Here is a 21943-nt window from a genome sequence, read left to right on the forward strand (position 1 = left end):
AGCAATCCCAGCATTATTTTAGAGGGTTTTGTATTTATCCCAATTCTTATAGAGAATATACTGAATCTTGTATGCTTCACTTAACAGATAAGTGAGAAGGGAATTAATTTGGGAAAGCTTTGTGAATGCATTACAAATACAAGTCTACCTTACCAGAGAACTTTGTTAGTGGCTTGGGATTATAAGTCAGTCTTTAAAACTAGAATCTTTCCAATTCACCTTCAAAATTGGATTTTGACCCCACTGCTAGAAGAAACTTCCGGAGTGCGCACACAAAGCCAAACCTTTCTCTTCAAACGTGCTGCAGATCAGTGGCACCCGTAACTCACTCATTGTATGAGACAATGTGATTGCCATCAGAAAAGTAACCGGGAACGGTTTTCAAGACTCAAAATACCACTTCTATCCCTGGCACAGCAGGATCTTAATTTGAGGTTGATAAACCTTGATAACACCAAACTGCTGGAGACTGAAGAGAAACCAGGTATTGTGCTTTCCACAAGTTACTGACGTGATGGTACCGTAAACACAATAAATCATTTTTTCAGAGATCAAATATATACAGATGGCATTCATGAAGATTACACGCAACAATATGGTAATCATTTATACTAGCAAAGTACATCATGCTTCATAAATGCAGAGGATGCCTGCCTTGAATCACGTGAAATAATCTAGTTTGAGGCAGTAGATGTTATGCAAGAATAAGGTATATAAAACATTTGTTAAGCTTGAAACAAAAAGAGCATCTAACATACTATTTTGGGGACACATTCCAACAAATCAAACCTTGCATTCTAACTTCTCAGAAGAGAGGATGAATGAACTTCTGAGAAAAGAGAATGAGGGCACTGCACTGCATATCTTGGGATGGAAAAGAATGTTCAGCCTTTTGTTAACGAGGTCTGGAGAACTTAGCTTCCTGATCTTAGAAGAATGGCTATGGTCACCTTTTTATCAAAAGCGATGGCCCTATTAAGATCATGGAATTACTCTGTTAAGATCTATAAATTGTGTGCAATAGAGAACAGATGTGATCAGTATTCCCCAGTGATTGTATCAAGTGCTAGTAATAGCAACTGGTATTTTCCTCTGGAAGACTGAATTTCCCATGCAAGCTTGAGATACTTCATAATTTGAGCCACAGCTAATGACCAAGATGACATATGCCCGGCAAAATACAGATACTTCCATTTTTTCCTATATGAAATAAGTCTAAACACTAACAAGAGAAAACTATAATGAAACTTTTCCCTGTTTAATGGGTTAACCAGTTAAACATAACGGATAACTGATTATCTGGGATTTTACATCCCTACTTGCTATGTCAAGAAAAATGGAAATGATGGTTTGATGAACAGAGAATATTTACTCCACTAAAAACATGTGTGAAGCGCATAAAGGATCTTCTCTTAAAGTAAAGTTTAACAACAAAGCAAGTTAGAAATAGCTCCCCAGAGACCATATGACCCTCCTATCCCCCAGGAGGGGGAAGCCAAAGATTACACCTTAAAAGAAAATTATCCATCAAGAAAACAATTAATCAAAGAAAAAAAATCACAGGCTTCCAATCAGATTCAAGAAAACTCATCAGCCATTAGTTGTTGCAGAGGTAATTGTTCTAAATCTATCAATAAAGCTAAGCTGCTCCTTCATTGACTGCAAACAGCAATTTCTTTCACAGAGGATTATAAGTTGATGTTCATGGTCTTACTTCTGCCATTAGGGTGATAAACAGTTTAAGCTACATCAGGACCTGACATGTAGATCAATTCTAGGTCCATAAAGAATCTATACAAGAGGTTCCCAGACAGGGATTTACTGCCCCAGTTTTTATTCTCTTGCTGCTAAAATTACTTCTGTCAAACAAGAGTAAGAAAAAATGTATAAAAATTAATTTTTCATGTAGTCCTGGAAGAGTGTTTTTCAATTCAGAAACCTAAAGCTGAACACGCTTCCACATTTAAAATTATGTTTAGCAGCATGTGGTATTTAGCCAAATAGTGATCCAAACCTGTGATTTGCTCACTATCAAGCAGACAGCAATTTGAAACATTGAACTAAGCCGTCTAGCTTTTCTCTAAGGGCAGTCACAGGCTTCATGTTACCAGTGCCAAATTATATTAGACATTTAATTTTAAACCTCAGGTACTTAAACGTAAAACCTTACAACAGTAATAGTCATAAAGCAGTGGGGCATTCCATTTCAGAGAATGGATTTTTCTATTTTTTCCCCTTTAATTTAACCAGCACCTCCTGTTTTGTGGCTCTGCCCACTACAAAGTAATTTATCTAATTAGGAGATGTTCACAGCCGCTTAAAAGACAGAAGCCCCAGGAAACCAAAGGTCTGAAGAGGAAGACTTTGAAAAGTTCTGCGGAGCCACACAAAGTATTAATTTAATGTGAAAAAAGGTGCAGAGAAAAATTGAATCCCAATATGTTATTTTGTCTACAATAAAACCACGTGATAATAAGCAGGCATATTCGCCAGTACATTGGCATTTGAATTCCAAAAGATGCTTTGCTTCTCCCTATCCCTGCTGCTTTCACAGCACTATCTTTTTATGATTCTAAAATTCAAAACCTTTTATTGGGGCAAAAAAGATGAAATTAAAAAGGGTTTTTCATGTGTCAACTGCCAGTATAAGGGATAAAGTTCTACAAGCTAAGTGAAAGCAGATACACTGATGGAGATGAATCGTGTTGAAGTTTTTTAAGTAGTTTGATCAATCACAATAGTTATTATTTATGTTGTCATTTGTTTGTCTAAGACTGTCCATTAGCATCGACCTAGTGAGAAGTTCTCCCAGTACTTTCAAAGTGTAAAAGTAAAGCAGAACATACTACAAACACCACTTTTCTGCCATTATTTACTTTTCAGTAAGTGTAGCACAGCTGACGGTAGCTGATGTCTCTTATGATCCAGAAGTAATTACGTATGATGGCCAAGTTATAAAACAGCACTAAATGTCCTTAATGTAAAGGAGCATAAAATGTAGCCGGGTGTAGGTGAAAGGGATGGCCTCTCTTTCGTACCAGCATAGATAACACACTCACGAGTACTGTAGGGCTTGCCAACATAAAACCCCAAAAGTTAAGAGCAGCAGATGCAGCCAAGGCAGCAACAGCTGAGTGTACACACACACACACACACACACACACACACCCACACACACACACACAGAATGCGTCCTGAGATCCTTACAATCACCGCTATTTTAAGAAATAGCCTTCAAAGCTGCAGTTCTTTTTTCTCTAATTCTCTTTCATCATTCAGTCTTGTCCACGGGTATTCCTAGTTTAGGAACACCCAGAGCACAGAGAATCAAGTGTAAAACAAATTTTGCACTTGATGGGGCTTTACTAATATTAATGGAATCCTCAACTCTCCATGTGAGGTAAGTAGCATAGACCCAATTTACAGATGGGACTACTAAGGCAGAAAGTGACTTGACTAAGGTCACTAAATTATGTGATTATGTGAATAATTTATTCCAATTATTCCTAAAATTGGAATAAAGTACTTCCTTGTTCTCAATCCCCACTGAACCACAGCACCTTTCATGCTATTCAGATATTCCCTCTTGAGGCCAAAGCCCACAAAGCATGTGTGGTAGAGGAACAAGCTCAACTACAGTTTGTTGCAAATTTGTAGGGAACATGTAGCAGCTCAGGCAACACCTTTGATGCAACATCAAGTTGGTCTGGGATCTTTTCAGAAATCAAGGTATCAATGACAGCTGATTTGCTTGCCCTACAGGCTACCCTTAGGGGGCTGTATGAAAATAATCAATATTCACTGTGATTTTGTTGGACAAACCACTCTGACAAACTTGCCACCCTTGTGACTAGTCAGCATTTTCAAGCCTCTCTTCACAACAGAGATGACTAGAAAAGGTTTTTTTTTTTTAAAAGAGGAAACAGAGTAGCCTTGACATTTAAAAATTCCTCCAGTCTAGGTTATGGAGACATGATTCACACATCCCAAAGGTGGGCTCTGCCTAAGATAACCAATGCAATTACTACAATAAAAATATAATAATGAATAGTTCAAAATTTAAGACCAGGAACAAAAGGAATAAGAGGGGATGAGAACTAGTTGCCTCCTTTCACAGATGCAGTGAAGATGTCTCAGAAGCTATGCACATAGAAAGCAACTTTAGCTTTGCTTTGCGGGCCTATGTGCAACTTCTAACTTGGGGTAGATGACAGCACAAGGCATTTCCTTCCTGGTGCAGTTTATGTTTGCTGCCTCCACAGCATGGCTAGCCTCTGCATCTCACAAGAAGAGATGTTCTTTCCAGTTTCTTATCCTTTTTTCTGTTTAAATGGCCGCAGTTTTGCTTAGGACAATGTATACAGCCGTGGATATTCATGGCTCATTTTTGTGGCTACAGATGCAGATACAAATTCTGGATCCATGTAGGCTCTAGCAATGTACCCAGAGGAGTGACGTCAATCCTTAAGAAGAACTCTAGCACAAAACCTCAGCTTGTCTCTTACCACTGCTGATGCCAGAGTTTGCAATGACTGTTGCCTCGCTCCATTGGTCAGCACTGGAAACTGAGTAGGAACGCTGATGCATACCATCGGGGCGACTGTTGAAGGAGACCAGACTGATCCCGCTTGCCATCTGAGATACAGACGTGCTAGTAGTCACATTTCCTAGAAACAACCAAAAACCATGTTACCGTACAAGAGAATGCTGATTTACACCAAGGAGAATAAATCTGATTTTGCCACAGAGACCGTGCCAATTTCATTCACGTGGAGAACCACCACTGCACTGAATGCAAGGTTCCCTAAGCTTTCAGAAGCTGAGCTCCCCTTGTCTTTTTCTAGAAAATAAAAATATTTGCAAGCTCGCCTGGGCATCCCTGATATATGCTGCTTAAAGTCTACACATATTAGTTTAAACTTCCTCTGGATTGCCCTAGTTAGTCCTCCAGACATGCCTAGCCAGTGTGTGCCTCACACTTTGGGAAGTGTTGGCTTAGTGGATAAGAGACATGTTAAAATAACCCCAATCCTTAAAAAGCAGCAAGCAGACCACCCACTGTACCGTTACAAATACAAAACTTTCTATTTTCATTGCCCTTTCTGTTAGAATACACATTTTTGGTAATGCTCTGGGGCCTCTTCACCTTGACATAGCTTAGGATCAGAGCTGAATTAAGACCTGTGGAGATTTTAAGAATTTTCATATTTAAAAGCTTTGGACAAAAAATTATTTGACTCACTTTAGGTCAAACTCACTCTCTTTGGAGAAGCAAAACAGCAGTAATAGACTGTCATTTAGGTTTAGAGAACAGCTACCCACTTTGCCAGTAGATGGGGTGAATCTGCTAATGTAGAAATATCTGACACTCCTCAGTTGTCCTTTGCGAGCTCCTCTACAGAGCAAACTCTAGCACAGGTGAGCCAGTAGCCCAGCTGAAAACAGTCTCAAACTCAGGGATGGCATACTGATCAGGGTGTGGATCAAGAGCAAATGTTGCTGCTCATCTGATCCCACTATGGCATCAAACAGTCTCAGCAACTGAAGCATCTGCTTTAATGTTCCAGGAAGGCTTATTATTCCCTCACCTGGTGGCTGACTTAAGTTTCTGAGCACAGCACTCCAACATTTTCTGTCTTTAGGCCACAGCTAGGAGATGTTTGGCCTTATGCATCTCAAGGAATAGAGTATGATCACACTACAGATATTTACTATCTAAGGATTGAACAGCCTACTTGCCTGTGGAAGTGCGTGCTATTATCATGCCTCTATTAGCTGAATTTGGGATCTTAGGTGTTGCACATTAGAAACGTTCTTATTGTTTGCTTTTGGAATCAGGTAAATTCTGTGATGATTTATTTGACCAACTGAGAAGCAGCTGAATGAATATGTTAGAGTTTTGAACTTTTTCTTTTATCTGAAAACAAAGCAATACTACTTGCACTTCCTTGATCTCAAAAACCACTTTTGTATCCCATTAAACTCTAAACTTCTCAACTATGCTTACCTTATTAAAGTCCTCTCACAACACAATGATACCCTCTTCTCTATCCACATATCATTTTGGGTTCCCTTATTTTTAAGTTTGATCTCTGGAGGAGTGTAAAGATGCTTACATGTATTTCATTTTATATTTTACTTGGTTTAGGCCTAGTTTACCAAATGTATAGCTTTTTTCCTAGGCTTTTTCTCAAATTTCTACATTAGTCTTCAATTCCCAATTGGCTTTATTGAGCAATCCACCTATTCAGGGTGACAACAGAGTGATCCCACATTTCTGTTCACTGTGGCATCTATTTTAGCACCTTTAGAATACAATAGGCAAATGGCTTTGGCAATACTTTATTTTTCAGAAGTGGAATTAAGTTTCCTATTGAGAAACTCCTCAAAAGGCATCTCCAACATATTATAAATGGCACCCAACATACCAAACTGAACAGTGATGCTATGTACCTCTCACTCCATGCCAAGTAAAAGGAGAAGAGTTATTTTTGATGAATTCCTATGAGAGAATCTTCATAGCAGAGACTTGACCTCTTTTCATTCTAATCACTCAGCAGAACCATATACTAATTATGTCAGTTCAAATTCACAAGGAATTTTAGAAAGTTGGGAACAAATATGGTAGGACCCGGGAAGTTAGTCCTTAGTGACCCATAATGCAACCCAACTGAGCTTTGTTTTGTGTCCAGTGATACAATTTATCAGCTTTCTGATTGATCTTGCAACCAAATAGCTACTTAATCCATTGCAGGCATTTGTACAATATTCAATCTTGTTTGAGGTCACTATATTTTTAAAATAAACCAAACTCCAAAAAAGTCCCAATGTGGTCACTGACCTATCAAAAAGACTGATCTACCTAAAAATGAATTAGAGATAGGTTTCTCCAACATACTCTGAACAGACACTGGACCAATCCTGTGAATGACAACCTTATTTATTTGAACTTAAATACATTTTCAATCTATGGCCAGGTTTACGCTAGGGGAGAAAAACCAATCTAAGATACGTAACTCCAGCTATGTGAATAGCGTAGCGAGAGCTGATGTACCTTAAATTGAATTTCCGCAGCCTCCCTACGGCAGGAGGTCAAAGAGAGAAATTATCCTGTCAACTACCCTTATTCCTTGGGACCTAGTAAAGTACTTGAGTCGATTAGAGCACGATCAGCAGTCGATTTAGCAGGTCCTGATTAGACCCGCTAAATCAAACTCTGAGAGATTCATCTCCATCAGCATCTACCTCCTGGCAAGTGGAAACAAGCCCTAAGGTTAATTTTTCACTTTTCCTTTAGGTTAAATGCCTGGACACGTCTATCCAGACGTGTTAAGTTAACAACAATGATATTATACTCGCATCCAAATGGAGCCTTGTTAATCCCAACTGCTATTCTTATGGACTTGTTCTGCCACACAAAGCTTCAGGAAACACTCCTACTCATTTTTCTCCTCCAGGAGGCAAACTCCTCTTCCCACCTTCAAGAAGCAATATTTCTTTAATTTTACATGTCAGGATTCAGCGCCAGTGGCAAAGAATCATAGCAGTCTCTTAGCAGACAAGACAGCCAGCTCAAAATATGAACCCAACAATGTTCACTGAGAAGTAGATTCTGCACATTATGGTAAGATACATATTATGAAGTGGTTCTTATAAAGCTTTCATATCTAAAGACCTTAGAAGCTGTACTTGCTGTACTTTTACATCTTCCTCCCTCTCTGTCTCTCTCAATATAGCAACATTAACATGAAATACACGGTCAACTACATAGTCCATTCTGTGTTCTGAAAAAGTGCTTCTTCAAATACATCATATATGCATCAGCTGGTTGCTTAAGTTGATTAGCAGGGGGCAGTTAAATTACTATGCTAATCCGTGTATTCTCAGCACTATTTCCTTGATATGGATATGTGTATATGCTTACTGGGAAGCCTTGATTAGTTCAAGCTTCAATATGTCAAAGGCTCCAGTTTCTTTCCAAAGAATAATTTTAGCTGTACTCACAACCCTAAAGTGTAGGAGCTGATTTGAAAAGGTACTTACCTCTACCATATGCTATTTTTCTTTAAACAATTTGCATTTCAAAGTGAACATGGCATTTATATTTGAATGAATATCAGTATGTTGCCAGAACTGGGCTCAAATGAGCAAAAAAGATGCTGGTTTCCTATTGAACAAAAATGTTTTCATCTACCAAAGCAGCATCAAAAGAAGAATTCCTCTTTCTAGCTCTAGGCAGCTTTAGAACATTTAAAACCATCTTTTCTGATATTATAAAATATCCTGTTATGATACAAGTTAGCCGATGATTCAATTATACTGTCACAAACACGCTTTTCAAAGACAAATCACAATTAAGATTCTAGGCACAGCCCCAATTTTAGACAATTCTTTAAAAAAAAATCACCTTTCAACAGAGAGATTTTTAATATGAAGCACTGGTGCATGCATGAGGGATAAAATATATGCTTTATTTACTCATCAAGCCCTTGTGGACAGCATCAAATTGCAAAGAGAGTTCAAAAGGGTTACTTTCCCATATAATAGGCACCATGTAACTGGATGAAAATAGGGTAGCATTGTTCCCATCAGTGCCTGTGTGAACAACTCATCAACAGAAAATAAACATCTGGATTGCGGCAAGAAAAGACCCCCATTCACATGGAAAACACCGCCCCAATCAACACGATCTTCACAAATATGTCACAAAATCACTAGATTCTACAGAACTCAAGTGTATTATTTTTTAAAAGTATCACTAATGAAGATTTATCCAGACTTACACTGTCATGCAAGCCATTCAACGCCTATGTGGTACCACCTAGTCAATTATCACAAGAGCCAATGAAAATTGTACGGTATGAAATTTTTCAGTAAAGATTATTAAATATAGAGCGAGGAGAATAAAAACATTTTTATTCTGAAGCAGCAGTTTGCTCTGCAGGGGTTGGTAGTTTGTTTGCGCAATTTTAGGAACTCCTGCACTACTAATGGTGAGTGCTTCTGTAACTCCTGCCTTTGTCCAATGCATGTCATCTCAGCCAACATAAAACAACACAGAAAGTGTTCTCGAGAACCATCACTGGGCAGCACAGGTCATTTTAATGGACACATCACTTCCAACTAAGCCTTCACCATCTGTTCCACCCCCTAATTACTAATGCAAAAAGAATATAATTCACAACTGTACCATAAAAAAGTAAGCTACAGATAATTTAAATGCATGCAAGAGGCCTTGGTTCATGGCAGCATGTGCCTTTGTGATTTCCCCCCACCCTCAAGGCGAACAACCGAGCTGTAAGAGGTTTGATCCTGGGCGCCCCCACTGAACTATTTGCCAAGTAAGAGGTGATATGATTATGCACACTGTGATACATTTTAGCAAGGACCTCTGTGCATGAGACCAGGAGAGAGATTACATTAGAACACAAGAAGGCAGGACACAGGGTCAACTCTAGCGCATTGCTCTGCCTTTACTACATTCAGGGTTTATTTGTGCTATGCTCTTCACGATCACTACAAGTTTCTCTTCCAAAAGGAAATAAACCTCTCAAGGCCAGAGGGCTCAGCTCTCCAGCTGTTAACACTAATGAAAAATACATTAGAGCAGAGGGTCAGGAAATCCTGACTCCTGGTAGCAGAGGGTTAATTGTACCAAATCATCGTGGGTGAATTTATGTGGCAAGATACTGCATATTCCTGAAATGCCCTCTAATTCATTAAACAGCACTGTCAAGCAGATTATACCAGCACTTGGCCTGCCGTTATAAAATCATGGCCAAAAGCATCTGTACTTGGGAGTTATTTTGGGGACGAGGATGTAGAAGAGGAGAGGGGAAAGATACTACTTTTGTGAGAAGTTCTGTACGCTCCCCTTTCTTTTAGCAGTACATCATCCCAGGGAATCCGGGTAGGCAGAAATCACCTGGGGCAGGCCACCTTTTCTGGGGCGCAAGTCATCTTCCAGTACCCTCCCTGTTGCCTTGCACTCTCCAGTGCCTACCACATACATGTGCTGATGGACCTTTCCCTAGAGCCCTTGGAAAATGCCCCGGAGGAATGTGACAATGTATCACCTAGGAACCCCTCATGACTCTCTCAAAGAAGATAAAAGGTACTCCCTTCCCCTCCCCGCTGGCCCAAGGGCAGACTGTGTGCCCAGTGCTGAAATCGAGATGCTTTCTTGCTAACTGGACAGCATCCCACCAAAGCCATTGAGAATGAATCAGCAAGAGTGGAAAAGGAAAAAAAAAAAAGGCGCATGTAGTGCAGGGAGCATCGCTAGCTGGATACCATAAGCAGCAGAAACAGAGACCAGAGCCAGATGGCTATTGGCGGGGATTCTGAATGGAGAAAAGCAAAGGAGTAGGTTTTCGTTACCTGTCTCCTTGCCATGAATTCCAGCAAGCAGAATTTTACTCAACCTTACTAAGTTTATTAAGGGCCTTACATAGGGCCTAAATAACCCCCAATCCCTCCATCAAAATTCCTGACACATTTTCAATAATCGTCCAAAAGCTTTGTTTGATATGGTTGTCTACTGACATTTTCCAAAGCGAACTTCTTTGTGCAATTTCAGGACACTTTTCTTTCCTAGTCAGCAATCACACCACTATAGTAATGAAGACCCGGAGCCCTACTACCTCAGACTGCTCTCACCGGTAGCCACAAGCTAGGTGGAGTCAAGTTTAATGAAGGGATAGAAGGACACCAAGAAAATACTCGGGTGGTGCAGACGGGAAATTAATGATTCAATAGGAGGGCATGCTTTTCTTTCAATCCCAAATATGAGGAGGGAAATTATGTTTTCACGTGTGCCATCTTTTGGATGCAAACCTAACAAACTTGTCCGACTGACTTTCTTCAAGATCCCATGGCACTTTTTCCAAAGTAAGGGTATTTCTAGCTAAACCATCCTGATCAAATTCTAATTTGCTTGTATTATCTTCCCTGTTTCTAGAGGGCGATCCATTCATTTTCAGAGCAAGTGCTGTTTAATATTACTGTGCGCTGTAACACCCCTGTGGTGGCTATGCGGCATTCCTTGCAGAGTTATTTTTGTATATTTAAATACTTGGCCCCAAATCATGACAACAATTATACACGTGCTTAACATTCTGCATGGGAGTAGGCTCACTGAGTTCAATAATGCAACACCAGTAAATACAAAGAGTACAATTCCCATGTGCGACGCTAAAGACGTGGAAGTATCCGCCAACTTGGAGCTGTAGTTTGTAAAGTGCTTTGGGATCTTTGTGAAGACTTACGGATTACCTGTGCATTAAATAAATCATTTCTAAACAGGATACAATAAAAATCTGATTACAAAATAGGACAAAAATATGATTACAAAATAGGACAGAAACTAACTATATTCTTTCTATATCCATAAAATAGACTTCCCCAAGTTCTCACCCATTGGGGGCCAAAAAAAAAGAAAAGAAAGAAACTCAATTACTGTACAGAGTAGACTGTTATTAAAATATTTCTAGACCATTTTAAACTAAAACAAAGAAACTTTCTCTCTCAAAGACAATAGCTACGATTTGGATGTTACTTTTTTTATAGCTATTACCACTGTAACAGCAGCTTAGCAAATGCATGTCTGCAGTGTGAGCAGTTTTGATAAACAGCCTCTGCGGGCCACACAACGGGGATAATGTATCCTTAAGTACTGCCAATGAGCTGCCATTCTGCACAGCCAATTACTTCTGTGCGTCTGTCACTCAAAGGAAAAATGACTGAGCCCATTAGATCAAACCTTTGTCACTGTTCCTAATGCACTCTTAGGCCTCATTAATCTGAGGGAGCAGCAACACAGCCGCCGGTGCCTCATTGCCTCCCCCACAACAGGACCACGTGAATCCTCTCATCTCTCCCCCAAGTGCACCACGTTAATCAAGCTCTCCTTATTACCCCAGTCCCTGTCACGGCGGAGAGCGCTCTCTCTCTTAAATGCTCTCATTATGGCCCATCTTTAGAGCCGGCTGAGTGGAAAAAAAGAGAGCAAGAGAGAAAGAGAAGGGGAAAAAGCAAGTCCGATCACATTAATATTCATGACAATAATTAGTATTCTAGGTCACTGAATATTCATGCTATTAGTTTGGTTTTTTATGGGTTTGCTGGATGTCCTGATTGCTGGAGTGTGGAGGAAAACAGCATGGTTAGGACTTTAGATGTCAACGGCTCTTCAATACTCCAAACACATTTGTGCATTTTTTCTCCTTTTGATAAATCAGCTTCAACCCCCTTGATGGCTTTAATATTTTAAAATCATTGGGGGGAAAAAAGAGCTAGCAGTTTTGCAACGGTCTGAACAGCCAACTAGTTAGTACTACAATATGTAATAGTCAAAACTTGACAAGATCACATCAGTGAGTCCGTACAAATTTGTGATTTTATCCAGGCTATAGTGCAAGAGTACAGCAAGGCATACAAATCAGTCTGCCTGGAACCAATGCCCTCCGATCAGTAAATGATCTCATCAATTCTACACCTACATTAAGGTGCAGGAAGGTTCAGAATGTATTTCTAATGTTTGTCTTGCTAACTGCTATTATGCTTCGGCTCTATTTGTGAACTGAAAGAAGGAATCCCTAAGTAAACAGAGCACTTCCTGACCCAATCAAACCTCCCGCACACTTAAAATCTAAGCAAGGAATTTTTAAATCAATGCCAAAGTGTTGCATGCTGATTTAAAACCATACCCCAAAAACATTTACTCATGCAGCCCTGACTTTTCCTCCCTTTTCTATGAGGCACAGAATATCGAGAGCAAGAGTATGTTTATTTCTCTCTAGTACCAGTGAGGGGCAAACAGTGTCATGAAGGAACTGCAAAAATGACCTTGAAGGGTCACCTTCTCCTGGTATTAAAGGGTAATCTCCACGATATTTATTACTTGGCCTTTTTTTGTGTGTGCAAAGTGACACACGTGACTTTTTTTTTTTATTTGTAGGATGCCTGCATTTTGTTGGCTTACCAGCAATGGAAATAGCAACAGAAATAAAATGATTAATCTGCGAGTCTTTTGTAGAAACCCAATAAAAGTAAAATAGACTTTGGTGATTAATGGTAAAATTTAAACCAAGTGCCTCACAAGCCACTGAGTTTACAGTCTACAGCATAATCACATCATGTGCACAAGTGAAAAAGGAGAGAAAAGAGTTCACATTAACTGCATAACGCTGTATAGAGGAAAAATCAGTCACATCACTCTTACTAATCTAGCATATTGTAAGTGTTACATACCGTGTATTAGTTATTTTAGACAAAAATTAGGTGTTGCTTTAGAAAATATTTTTCCTGCTCCTTTTTCACCTCTTCTCTATACAGCCAACACTATTCAAAATATGTTTTTAAACTGAAAATATTCACTGTTAGAATACCCCAGCACTACAGGCCACATACTTGCATTACTGATCATTTATATCCAGAACAGATTCAATAATTTAGGGACCGAGCCGTAGAATATTTACTACCTGGCCACTGCTTACTTGCTTGACCATAAAAGCGAAACCCACACAATACCACCAATTTCAAAAAGTTAACCAAAGTCAATTAAAAGACTCATTGACTTCAGATGGCTTTGTATCAGGCCAAAAATTATACTTAAGAGATAAATGACTGTATCCATGTATTCATTCGGTTTTATTTTATACTTCCTCTGGCCCCCCCCCCCCCCACCTTTTCATCAGCCCCACAATGAACTTTAGAGACTACTGCCACTAATCTTCAGGTTTACTGTAACAAAATATTTGTGGAAACTATAATGCTCAGAAAAAGAAGGCTGTAGATTTCATTTCAGTTTAAAAGGAAATAACTTTTAGTTGTAAGGGAAAACTACCACTATTACAACCCAATGATACCATATTGGATATTTTAAAAGTATATTAGTCTAACTTAAAAATAAATTCTGTACTTAACATTTTTTAAATAATGTCTGGAAGGCAGTTCATTACAACTTAATCTGATTCTAAGCACTTCAGTGTAAAATAAGATTACTTAATGGCCACTGCATAGCTTTGATAGATGATCAGGATTATTAACAGATATGAAACTCACATTTATGAGAACAGCATCTTTACACTTCTGCAACACGGCCAAAGTGTCAAACATTGTTAGAAGATAATAGTGTTTAACAAACTTAACGACAGCTGTGCAGCTAACAAACATTTCTGAATGCTTCAGCATTATTAAAATTGCATAGAATGGTGACTATATACAGTAAACTTCCAATAATCCAGCACCTTTAGGACCCAGGGGGTGCCGGATTAACAGATATGCCGGACTATCAGAAGGGGGGGGCTATGAGGGGTCTGGGGTGGGGTGAGGGGATGCTACCCCAGACCCCCTCATAGCCCTCCCTTCTGATAGTCCGGCTCTGCCCCAGGAGCCCCAGATTCAGCCACTGCTGGTCAGTTTCAGCAGCGGCTGAATCGGGGACACCTGCAGCAGAGCAGCTGGGTGCTGCTGGGTTGGTCCAGTAGCGCCGACCCTTGGCGCCGCGAGACCAACCCGTCAGCACCCCAGCTGCTCTTGGGGATGCCTGGGGCAGAGCAGCTGTGGTGCTGACGGGTTGGTCCCGCAGCGCCGCTCCTCAGCGCTACTGGACCAACCCAGCAGCACCCCAGCTGCTCTGCCCCAGGTGTCCCCAAGTCAGCCGCTGCTGATACTGATCAGCGGCTGACTCCAGAAAGCCAGAGGCAGAGCTGCTCTGCCCTGGGCTTCCTGGAGTCAGCCCTGGTCAGTTTCAGCAGCGGCTGAATTGGGACGCCTGGGACAGAGCAGCAGGGGTGCTGCTGGGTTGGTCTGGTAGCACCAAACCTCGGCGCTGCGGGGACCAACCCAGCAGCACCCCAGCTGCTCTGTCCCAGGTGTACCCAAGTCAGCTGCTGCTGAAACTGACCAGCGGCTGATTCCAGGAAGCTGGGGCTGAGCAGCTCTGTCTTGGGCTTCCTGGAGTCAGCTGCTGGTCAATTTCAGCAGCGGCTGAATCTGGGACAGCTGGGGTGCTGCTGGGTTGGTCCCGCAGCCCCGAGGGGCAGCGCTACTGGACCTACCTGGCAGCACTCCAGCTGTTCTGCCCCCTGCTTCCCGGATTCAGCACTGGTCAGTTTTAGCAGTGGCTGAATCGGGGAAGCTGGGGGCAGAGCAGCTCCAATGGTCCGGCTGCCCGGAGCACTTCCGGGTTCCTGATGGTGCCGGACCGTCAGATGCCAGACCAGCAGAGTTTTACTGTGGTCTTCAGTAGCTAACAGTGTTAATCATTCAACAATGTATTGGCACAGTAAACTTTTCTAGGGATGTGAACTTTCTACATCAGTGACTAAATATGGTGCAGTTTGGTTTTGTTTGTAAGAAAAAATGGGGAAAAAATCATCAGACACGCAGATCACCAATTCATGTCTACCCCAGGTCATTAGTAATTGAAAACTGGAACTGGGCCTGCTCCATTTAGAGTCACAGAGTAGTGCTAGCAAGGAAGAGGGCTGGTCAGCAGATGATATAGCACACATCTAATAATATTCACCAGAACTGGCTTTTTTTGGCAGTATCTCTGGATGCAACAGGAGCTGAAGGGGTCTGGAAATTACCCCCTCTAGAAGCAGACCTGCATCGAGACTGAGGCACACTGACTGGGCAAGCATGTTGAAGCTTGTCTATTTTGTGACCATCACAAAATTTAAAAAAGAATTTCACTTCCCTTTTAAAGTTAAATAAATAAAACACTGTGTTCACTACTGTTATATCCCACAGCTTGGACCTGAGGTTCCCTAACAGCAATATAACTTTTTAAAAGGGTGATCTGAAGAAAATGAGCCTTGCTAACGCTAAGTGAAGTGAGAATGTGTTCTATCCCCCTCTCTCGTCAACCTAGCGTGCAAGAAGCCTGGCCCGTGAGTAAGTCTGTGCAAACTCAATTCCCGAATTAAAAGCTGCCGTTTGGATTGTAGGCATTGCAAACAAACTACCTTTGCAACTTGGAAAACTATGTATTGCCTGAACCTCTAAAGGGATCTTTCCATAAATGGCACTTTACAACAACCAAACCACCAACGAAACAACCAACTCTCCTTTCCCGACTTCTTGCACTAGGGCTTGTCTATACAGTGCGTTAGACCATGCTAGAGAGATGTAAAATCCAGGGCATGCTAGAATGTTACGTACTAACTGGACTGAGAGGTTCCTGCTGATGTACACAAAGTCCCCTAGAGTGCACTAACATAGTATTATTTACATTGGGACTATATTAATGTGAGCTAGAGAATTTTCGGTATACGTACCATTGTCCACACCAGCTCCTTAGTGAGCACCAGAATTTAGACCCCTTTTGTGGGAATATGCAATGTGGCCAAGCCCTGAGATGTCTTGACGTAGGGTCCTAGAACTCGTTAGTGAGGGACAGGGAAAAGGAAATGATTATTTTTCTTTGCCTCCAACAGGTGAGTTGCCGGCCCTAATTAGAGGCACATTCCAGGGCAGGAGGAAAAGTTATTCTGCAATCAGTTTTTATTGGTTCTGAATCATAGAACCATAGAGCTGGAAGAGACCTCAGAAGGTCATCAAGTCCAGCCTCCTGCTCTAGGCAGGACCAATCCCAACTAACTCAACCCGGCCAGGACTTGGTCAAGCCGAGGCTTAAACACCTCTAGGGATGGAGACTCCACTACTTCCCTAGGTAACCCATTCCAGTGCTTCACCACCCTCCTAGTGAAATAGTTTTTCCTAATATCCAACCTGGACCTCTCCCACCTCAACGTGAGACCACTGCTTCTTGTTCTGCTATCTGTCACCACTGAGAACAGCCTTTCTCCATCCTCTCTGGAACCTCCCTTCAGGAAGGTAAAGGCTGCTAAAGGCTGGAGACAGTGATAGGCAATATTCAGAATTTGCCTTTCATACCTTGACTACAGGATTTATTTTCCTCCTGTAAATCAGAGGACCCCTAAATTAGAGCTAAGGAAGGGAGGAATGAGAACTTGATTGTTTTTGGTTTAGGATGTTAATTTAATTCCCGGGCTTACTCTCTGAGATGCTGAAAATGTGACAACCTGGTGAGAAGTGAAAATTATGGACAGTTTGATCTGTGCCCTGAGTGAAGCCTTTCAAGCCAGGAATACAAAAAGCCAGTAAAAGGATTCTGCTGGGATCAGGATGTATGCCTCAAGCTAAGGCGAACCCTTTATTCTCAAGAGGAATGGGTGAGGTGGACAATAGAACACTTAGGTTAATGTTGACATTTTCTTCAAATAATACTTAAGAGTTAAACACTTTTTTGGCCATGCTGTACTCGGTATAGATCTTTTAACAAAGCCAATGTAACAGATGCAAAGATACTTTTAGCTCACAAATTTGACATTATGGGATAACTGCTGAGCTGCATAGCAATTGCACCACAATTAGCCGGTTTCCTTTTTTTACTGCAAGACTACCGTTGCAAGCCCGTACTGTAGTGCTTGGTCATGCTAGATCATTAATATATTTTCTACAAGGCTGTGATATCAGTCTCAGAGTTAAATAAAACGTCAACAGTAATACAGATAACTGGGATAAGGAATGCCAGTTGCCATTTTTGGATAGTAGCATGCAGAAGTTGCAAAAAAATGTCCATGGTATTTCACAAAAAACGTCCTGCCATTTATTTGCATGCTATTTCAGACGCTGTAATTTTGCTGTGCACAATTCGGGCAGCACAGAAAAAGACTCTGTAAGGCCCCTTTGCACTAAAATTTTCAGGCAAGCAGGAAGCCAGCAGCTTTGAAATACGTCTCCGCTAGATTCTGGTAGGTGAGGAATGAGAGAGATTGCACGTGCAATAAGTGCACATGTACAATAAATGCACATGTACAGGGAGGCTTTTGAGATGGAAGGTGAGAGGCCAGGAAAGAGCTGGTCTGGGACAGCACCACAGAAAACAGTGGTGGCAGCAAACCTGTCACCTCTTTAATGACACCTTGAATTGGAGCAGTTACGGGAGAAGTGCTACACTCTGTATATGGAGAACAGTAAACAGAGGTCGCTTGGACGCACACATCCCAACCTGTGTCTTATCGGATATGTGGATAATGATTCAGAGAGGCCTGTGGTCTCCAAGAGGCAATCTATCAGAAAAGCAGGACTAGCTGTTGGTTAAGCATGTTTGTGGAACAATAACGTATTGGTGCACAGCTGTCTCATGACTGAAATAGTTGTAAATGGCCACAAGGTGGTTGTGGCCCTGAAGGCATTAGAGTTGTCAGGTGTCCGGTTTTCAGCAGGACAGCCCAGTATTTGTGACCCGTCCGGCAAAAAAAAACAAACCCCAAATTTTTCTGTTTTTCTTGGATGGAAGGCTGGCGGGGACATTTTCCCCTGCCGCATCTGGCAGCAGGATTTAAAGATGCAGCGACCGTTTTTTTTTGGGGGGGGGGGGGAGGGCTCAACCAATTTCCCCCCCCACAATGTTCAGGCTTTTTTGTAAAAGTAACTGGCAACCCTAGAAGGCCCAAAGCATAACTCTGGACAATCACTGGTGGGATTTTGCCTTCTTAGGAAGGAGGCAAGTATCACTCCCAGCATTTTACAAACAAGGAAATTCAAATTGCACAAGGTCAGCGCTGGCATGGCTCTGAAGAGAGCTCAGTGGTACCTACTTAGCTGCAATGTTGTTCAGAATGAGGAATCCAAAAGCACATGCTCTGCTGTGAGCAACCACCAGATGACACTCCATTCCCTAGCGAGTCCAAACGAAAACTCAGGATTCCAGATTCCCAAATTCTGCTGCTGTTTAGCAAACAGCTGTATAAGGCACAGGCAAAGTGTATGTAGCATTCCTCTCCACTGGCTGATTCGCACAAAAGAAAACAGCCTGTTACTGCTGCTATTTACTCCTTGAGCATGAGCAGTGAAGGTCTGTGCTGTGGATTTTATGCCCTGGATTAAAATTCTGTTCACCCACGGAGGGGGCACCATGGTTTCCTTTTTTTTATTTTTTACATCAGTTTGTGTAAATTAACCAGGACATTTCATAGTAAAAATATTAAAACAACATTATGGTTGCAAAAGCAAGCACTCAAGGGTCAGAGAAACCCCCAAATTAAGATGCAGGCTTAATTCTGCCCTCTTGTGGAAATGCATTATATTACAGGATTATTCATATGATCCCATGTTTACAGGATCCCTCCCCGACAGAGTGCACAAAAGGGTCGGGGAATGGGGCACAGAATTGCTGAATAGAAAGTTACAGTTTCTTGTGTTTAAGACACTGCACAGAAGTGCTGGGTTCCATTCGCCACCCTATGAGATGTTGCCCAAGACTATCACTTGCATAAGTGCAAAGGAGCTAAACTTAAGTTGGACAGGTGCCATAAGTCTCACATTTTCTAAAATGAAACAAAAAACAGGACTATGTAGCACTTTAAAGACTACATAGTCCTGTTTTTTGTTTCAGCTACACCAGACTAACACGGCTACATTTCTATCAATTTTCTAAATGAGTATTAGACTTTGTAACCTTCATGTTTTTTTACAGTAGGTTTTTTTTTTTCAAGGATGTAGTTATGTCACAAGACCGAGAGCCAGCCAGGCATGCGCTTTTGGTATGAGGAGCTCTGCCATGCACTAGAGACAAGAGGCCTACAACGACAGAAGCGTGTGTGCGCTCACACACAGACACACACACACACACACACACACACCGCTCCTCTAAGAATATGACAAAAACTGTGAAGCAATAAACACATGGTAATATCAAAGATAGGAAAATAAACACAATTCTGTGCCTGTGTCAAATGGGGGGATTAAATAAGGCAACAGCCAAGGAGAGTGCAGAGCAGATTTCTCGGCTTTCTCGGAGGGCTGCCTATGTTTCTATGTTAAAATCATAACTAATATTCAAAACCAATGTGGCGCTAATGGCCTCAAAAATTTTAACAGGAATATAGCTCCCAGATATACTTTTAACAAGAATTCATTCCCAGGCTAGACTGTTTAATTACTATTGATTCTAAAAAAATTGGGGAAATATAATTATTTTCTGTCTACCTTTTTAGCTATAGCTTCTCTCTCAAAGAAATTGAGTTTAAATATGATTATAAATAGATACATACCATTGTGATAAGTGTTTCAGAAATACATGAGTCAAAATAGTATCTGCTTGTCCTTCCTGAGGATATAAAATCTAAATCTAGGGACAATACCAGGTGACACTACTTAGCTAATTACACTCAACCTGAAGGCAACTTTTTACATGCATTACATCATTTTAATACACAGATGTGGTTAAATCTGTGCAAAAATCCTGCTCTTCTGGGAAAGCACCACAAACACAACAAAGATAAAATTACAAATGTTTTCAGCTGACACACAAATATTTTGCACATTTCTAGAACAGGCCATTCAATTTTCCCTTCCACATAACCTCAGAACAAGATTTTTTTTTTTTTTTTTTTTGGTGAATCCTGACTCTCCAACTCTTATCAGCTACACATTAGCACTGCTTTTTAGTAACTATTTCCAATGAAAAAACAATCTTTCATGGTTGGGCTCTACAACGTGTTTGACCCTCTCCACCACTACTAGTTTTCAAATAAGCTCTCAGATGTGGAATACCTACCTCAGATTAGCGAAACACACTGCATATAGGTTTCCTGTACTTCAGACGTATTTATGTGCATTTTCTCTTCACAGTCAATTTATACTCAAGTGTGAGGAAGTCATAGTGAGAAAGCTTTCGAAAAAAATATTTTCAGCACAACATACATAAAGACCAACCAAAACATGCATTTGGTTGTATAATTTAAATATGTACAGATTTTGCAACCTTATCTGCTGTGCATGGAAGTTGAACTGTACCTGAATTGAAGCTGTGATCTTCTATCAGTGTGAAGGTTTCCAGCATCCTTCACCATTATGAGGGTCAGAAGAGCAAACCAATTTATAGACTGTGATGTAATCATCTATCGGACTAACATTTCCATAGTATCATCTAAAGCCATTGCTCGGTACGTACCCCCTCCATTTTATTTAAATTCTACAGTGTGTTGAGACTGACACCTTGCTTTACATTTGGCAGACAGCACAATCAATTCAAACAGGTACCATCTTTCTTTTTAAACATTATCTTGTTTTTAGTCAAGAATTGTGGCTAAGAGTAAGTAAGCGACAGTTGATTTTTAAGCTCTGAACCCATAATTTTTGCTCATGGAAGGAATAAATGAATTCTCTCTTTCCCTGACAGTCTTTGTTCTGTCCAGATCATTTAACAGCCTGAGAGGCCTACTAGTAAACACCACTTACTTCTGTAACAGTCAGAAGGACTGAAAAAGAGCTGTGATGCCTTGATTTCAAATGGTAAAAAGAAACAACTGAGTAAAACTTGAGACAATAAAAAACTATCAAGTCAGTCACTGGTTCAAAGACTAGTTCATCTTCTAGCTGGCTATAGGGAACAGGATTAGAGGACAGTTTTACCACTGCCATGGAAAATCATAGGCAGCTTGAGACTCTGGCCTCCTCCACACACAAAACCAAAAGCGATTAATGTAGCTAGAGGCCTCTGTAAGAAAGGTGCTGAGGCGTCAACAATTCCACTGCACAGGGAAAAAAAAGGTACGTACTGACTGCTGCTGATTTTGGACACATTTTAGCATTCCAACATTTGAAAACGTGTAGACGTGGCAGTTGGCTTTGGATATAGTCTTTCTAGATTATAGGAAGACATCGACTTAACTGCTTAGCATACCCAGAGTCTTCAAAAGATTTGTCCTCAAGATCCAGTCCCTCAGTTCGAACCTGACAGGACCCTGGCAACACTGGTCCTGTATGTCTCTGGTCAGAGGTTACTTCCAGGGGAAACAGGCTGATGTTTACACCAGTCAAGAAAATCCAAGCCTGTCGGCCTAATAGGACAACACTGGTCCCTCCCCTTTTCCTAAGAGTTTGTGCTCATTCACCTTTCATT

At 41.0% G+C, this 21943-nt stretch overlaps 1 protein-coding gene across 7 annotated transcripts in view; it reads right to left on the bottom strand.

The window, feature by feature from the left end:
* The window catches only part of AGAP1 (ArfGAP with GTPase domain, ankyrin repeat and PH domain 1), a 496396-nt gene that overhangs the window by 148746 nt on the left and 325707 nt on the right, over window positions 1-21943 (bottom strand). For 5 of the 7 annotated variants that reach the window (XM_075934053.2, XM_075934051.2, XM_075934048.2 and 2 more), the window contains one exon: window positions 4506-4667. The exons of the other annotated variants lie outside the window; for them this stretch is intronic. In XM_075934053.2, the coding sequence (XP_075790168.1) occupies window positions 4506-4667 (162 nt within the window). The remainder of the gene's footprint in view (window positions 1-4505; window positions 4668-21943) is intronic. 7 annotated transcript variants of the gene reach the window in all.

The sequence above is a fragment of the Pelodiscus sinensis genome, chromosome 7 (genome assembly GCF_052426305.1).
Source record: "Pelodiscus sinensis isolate ZL-2025 chromosome 7, ASM5242630v1, whole genome shotgun sequence".
NCBI classification, from domain to species: Eukaryota; Metazoa; Chordata; order Testudines; family Trionychidae; genus Pelodiscus; species Pelodiscus sinensis.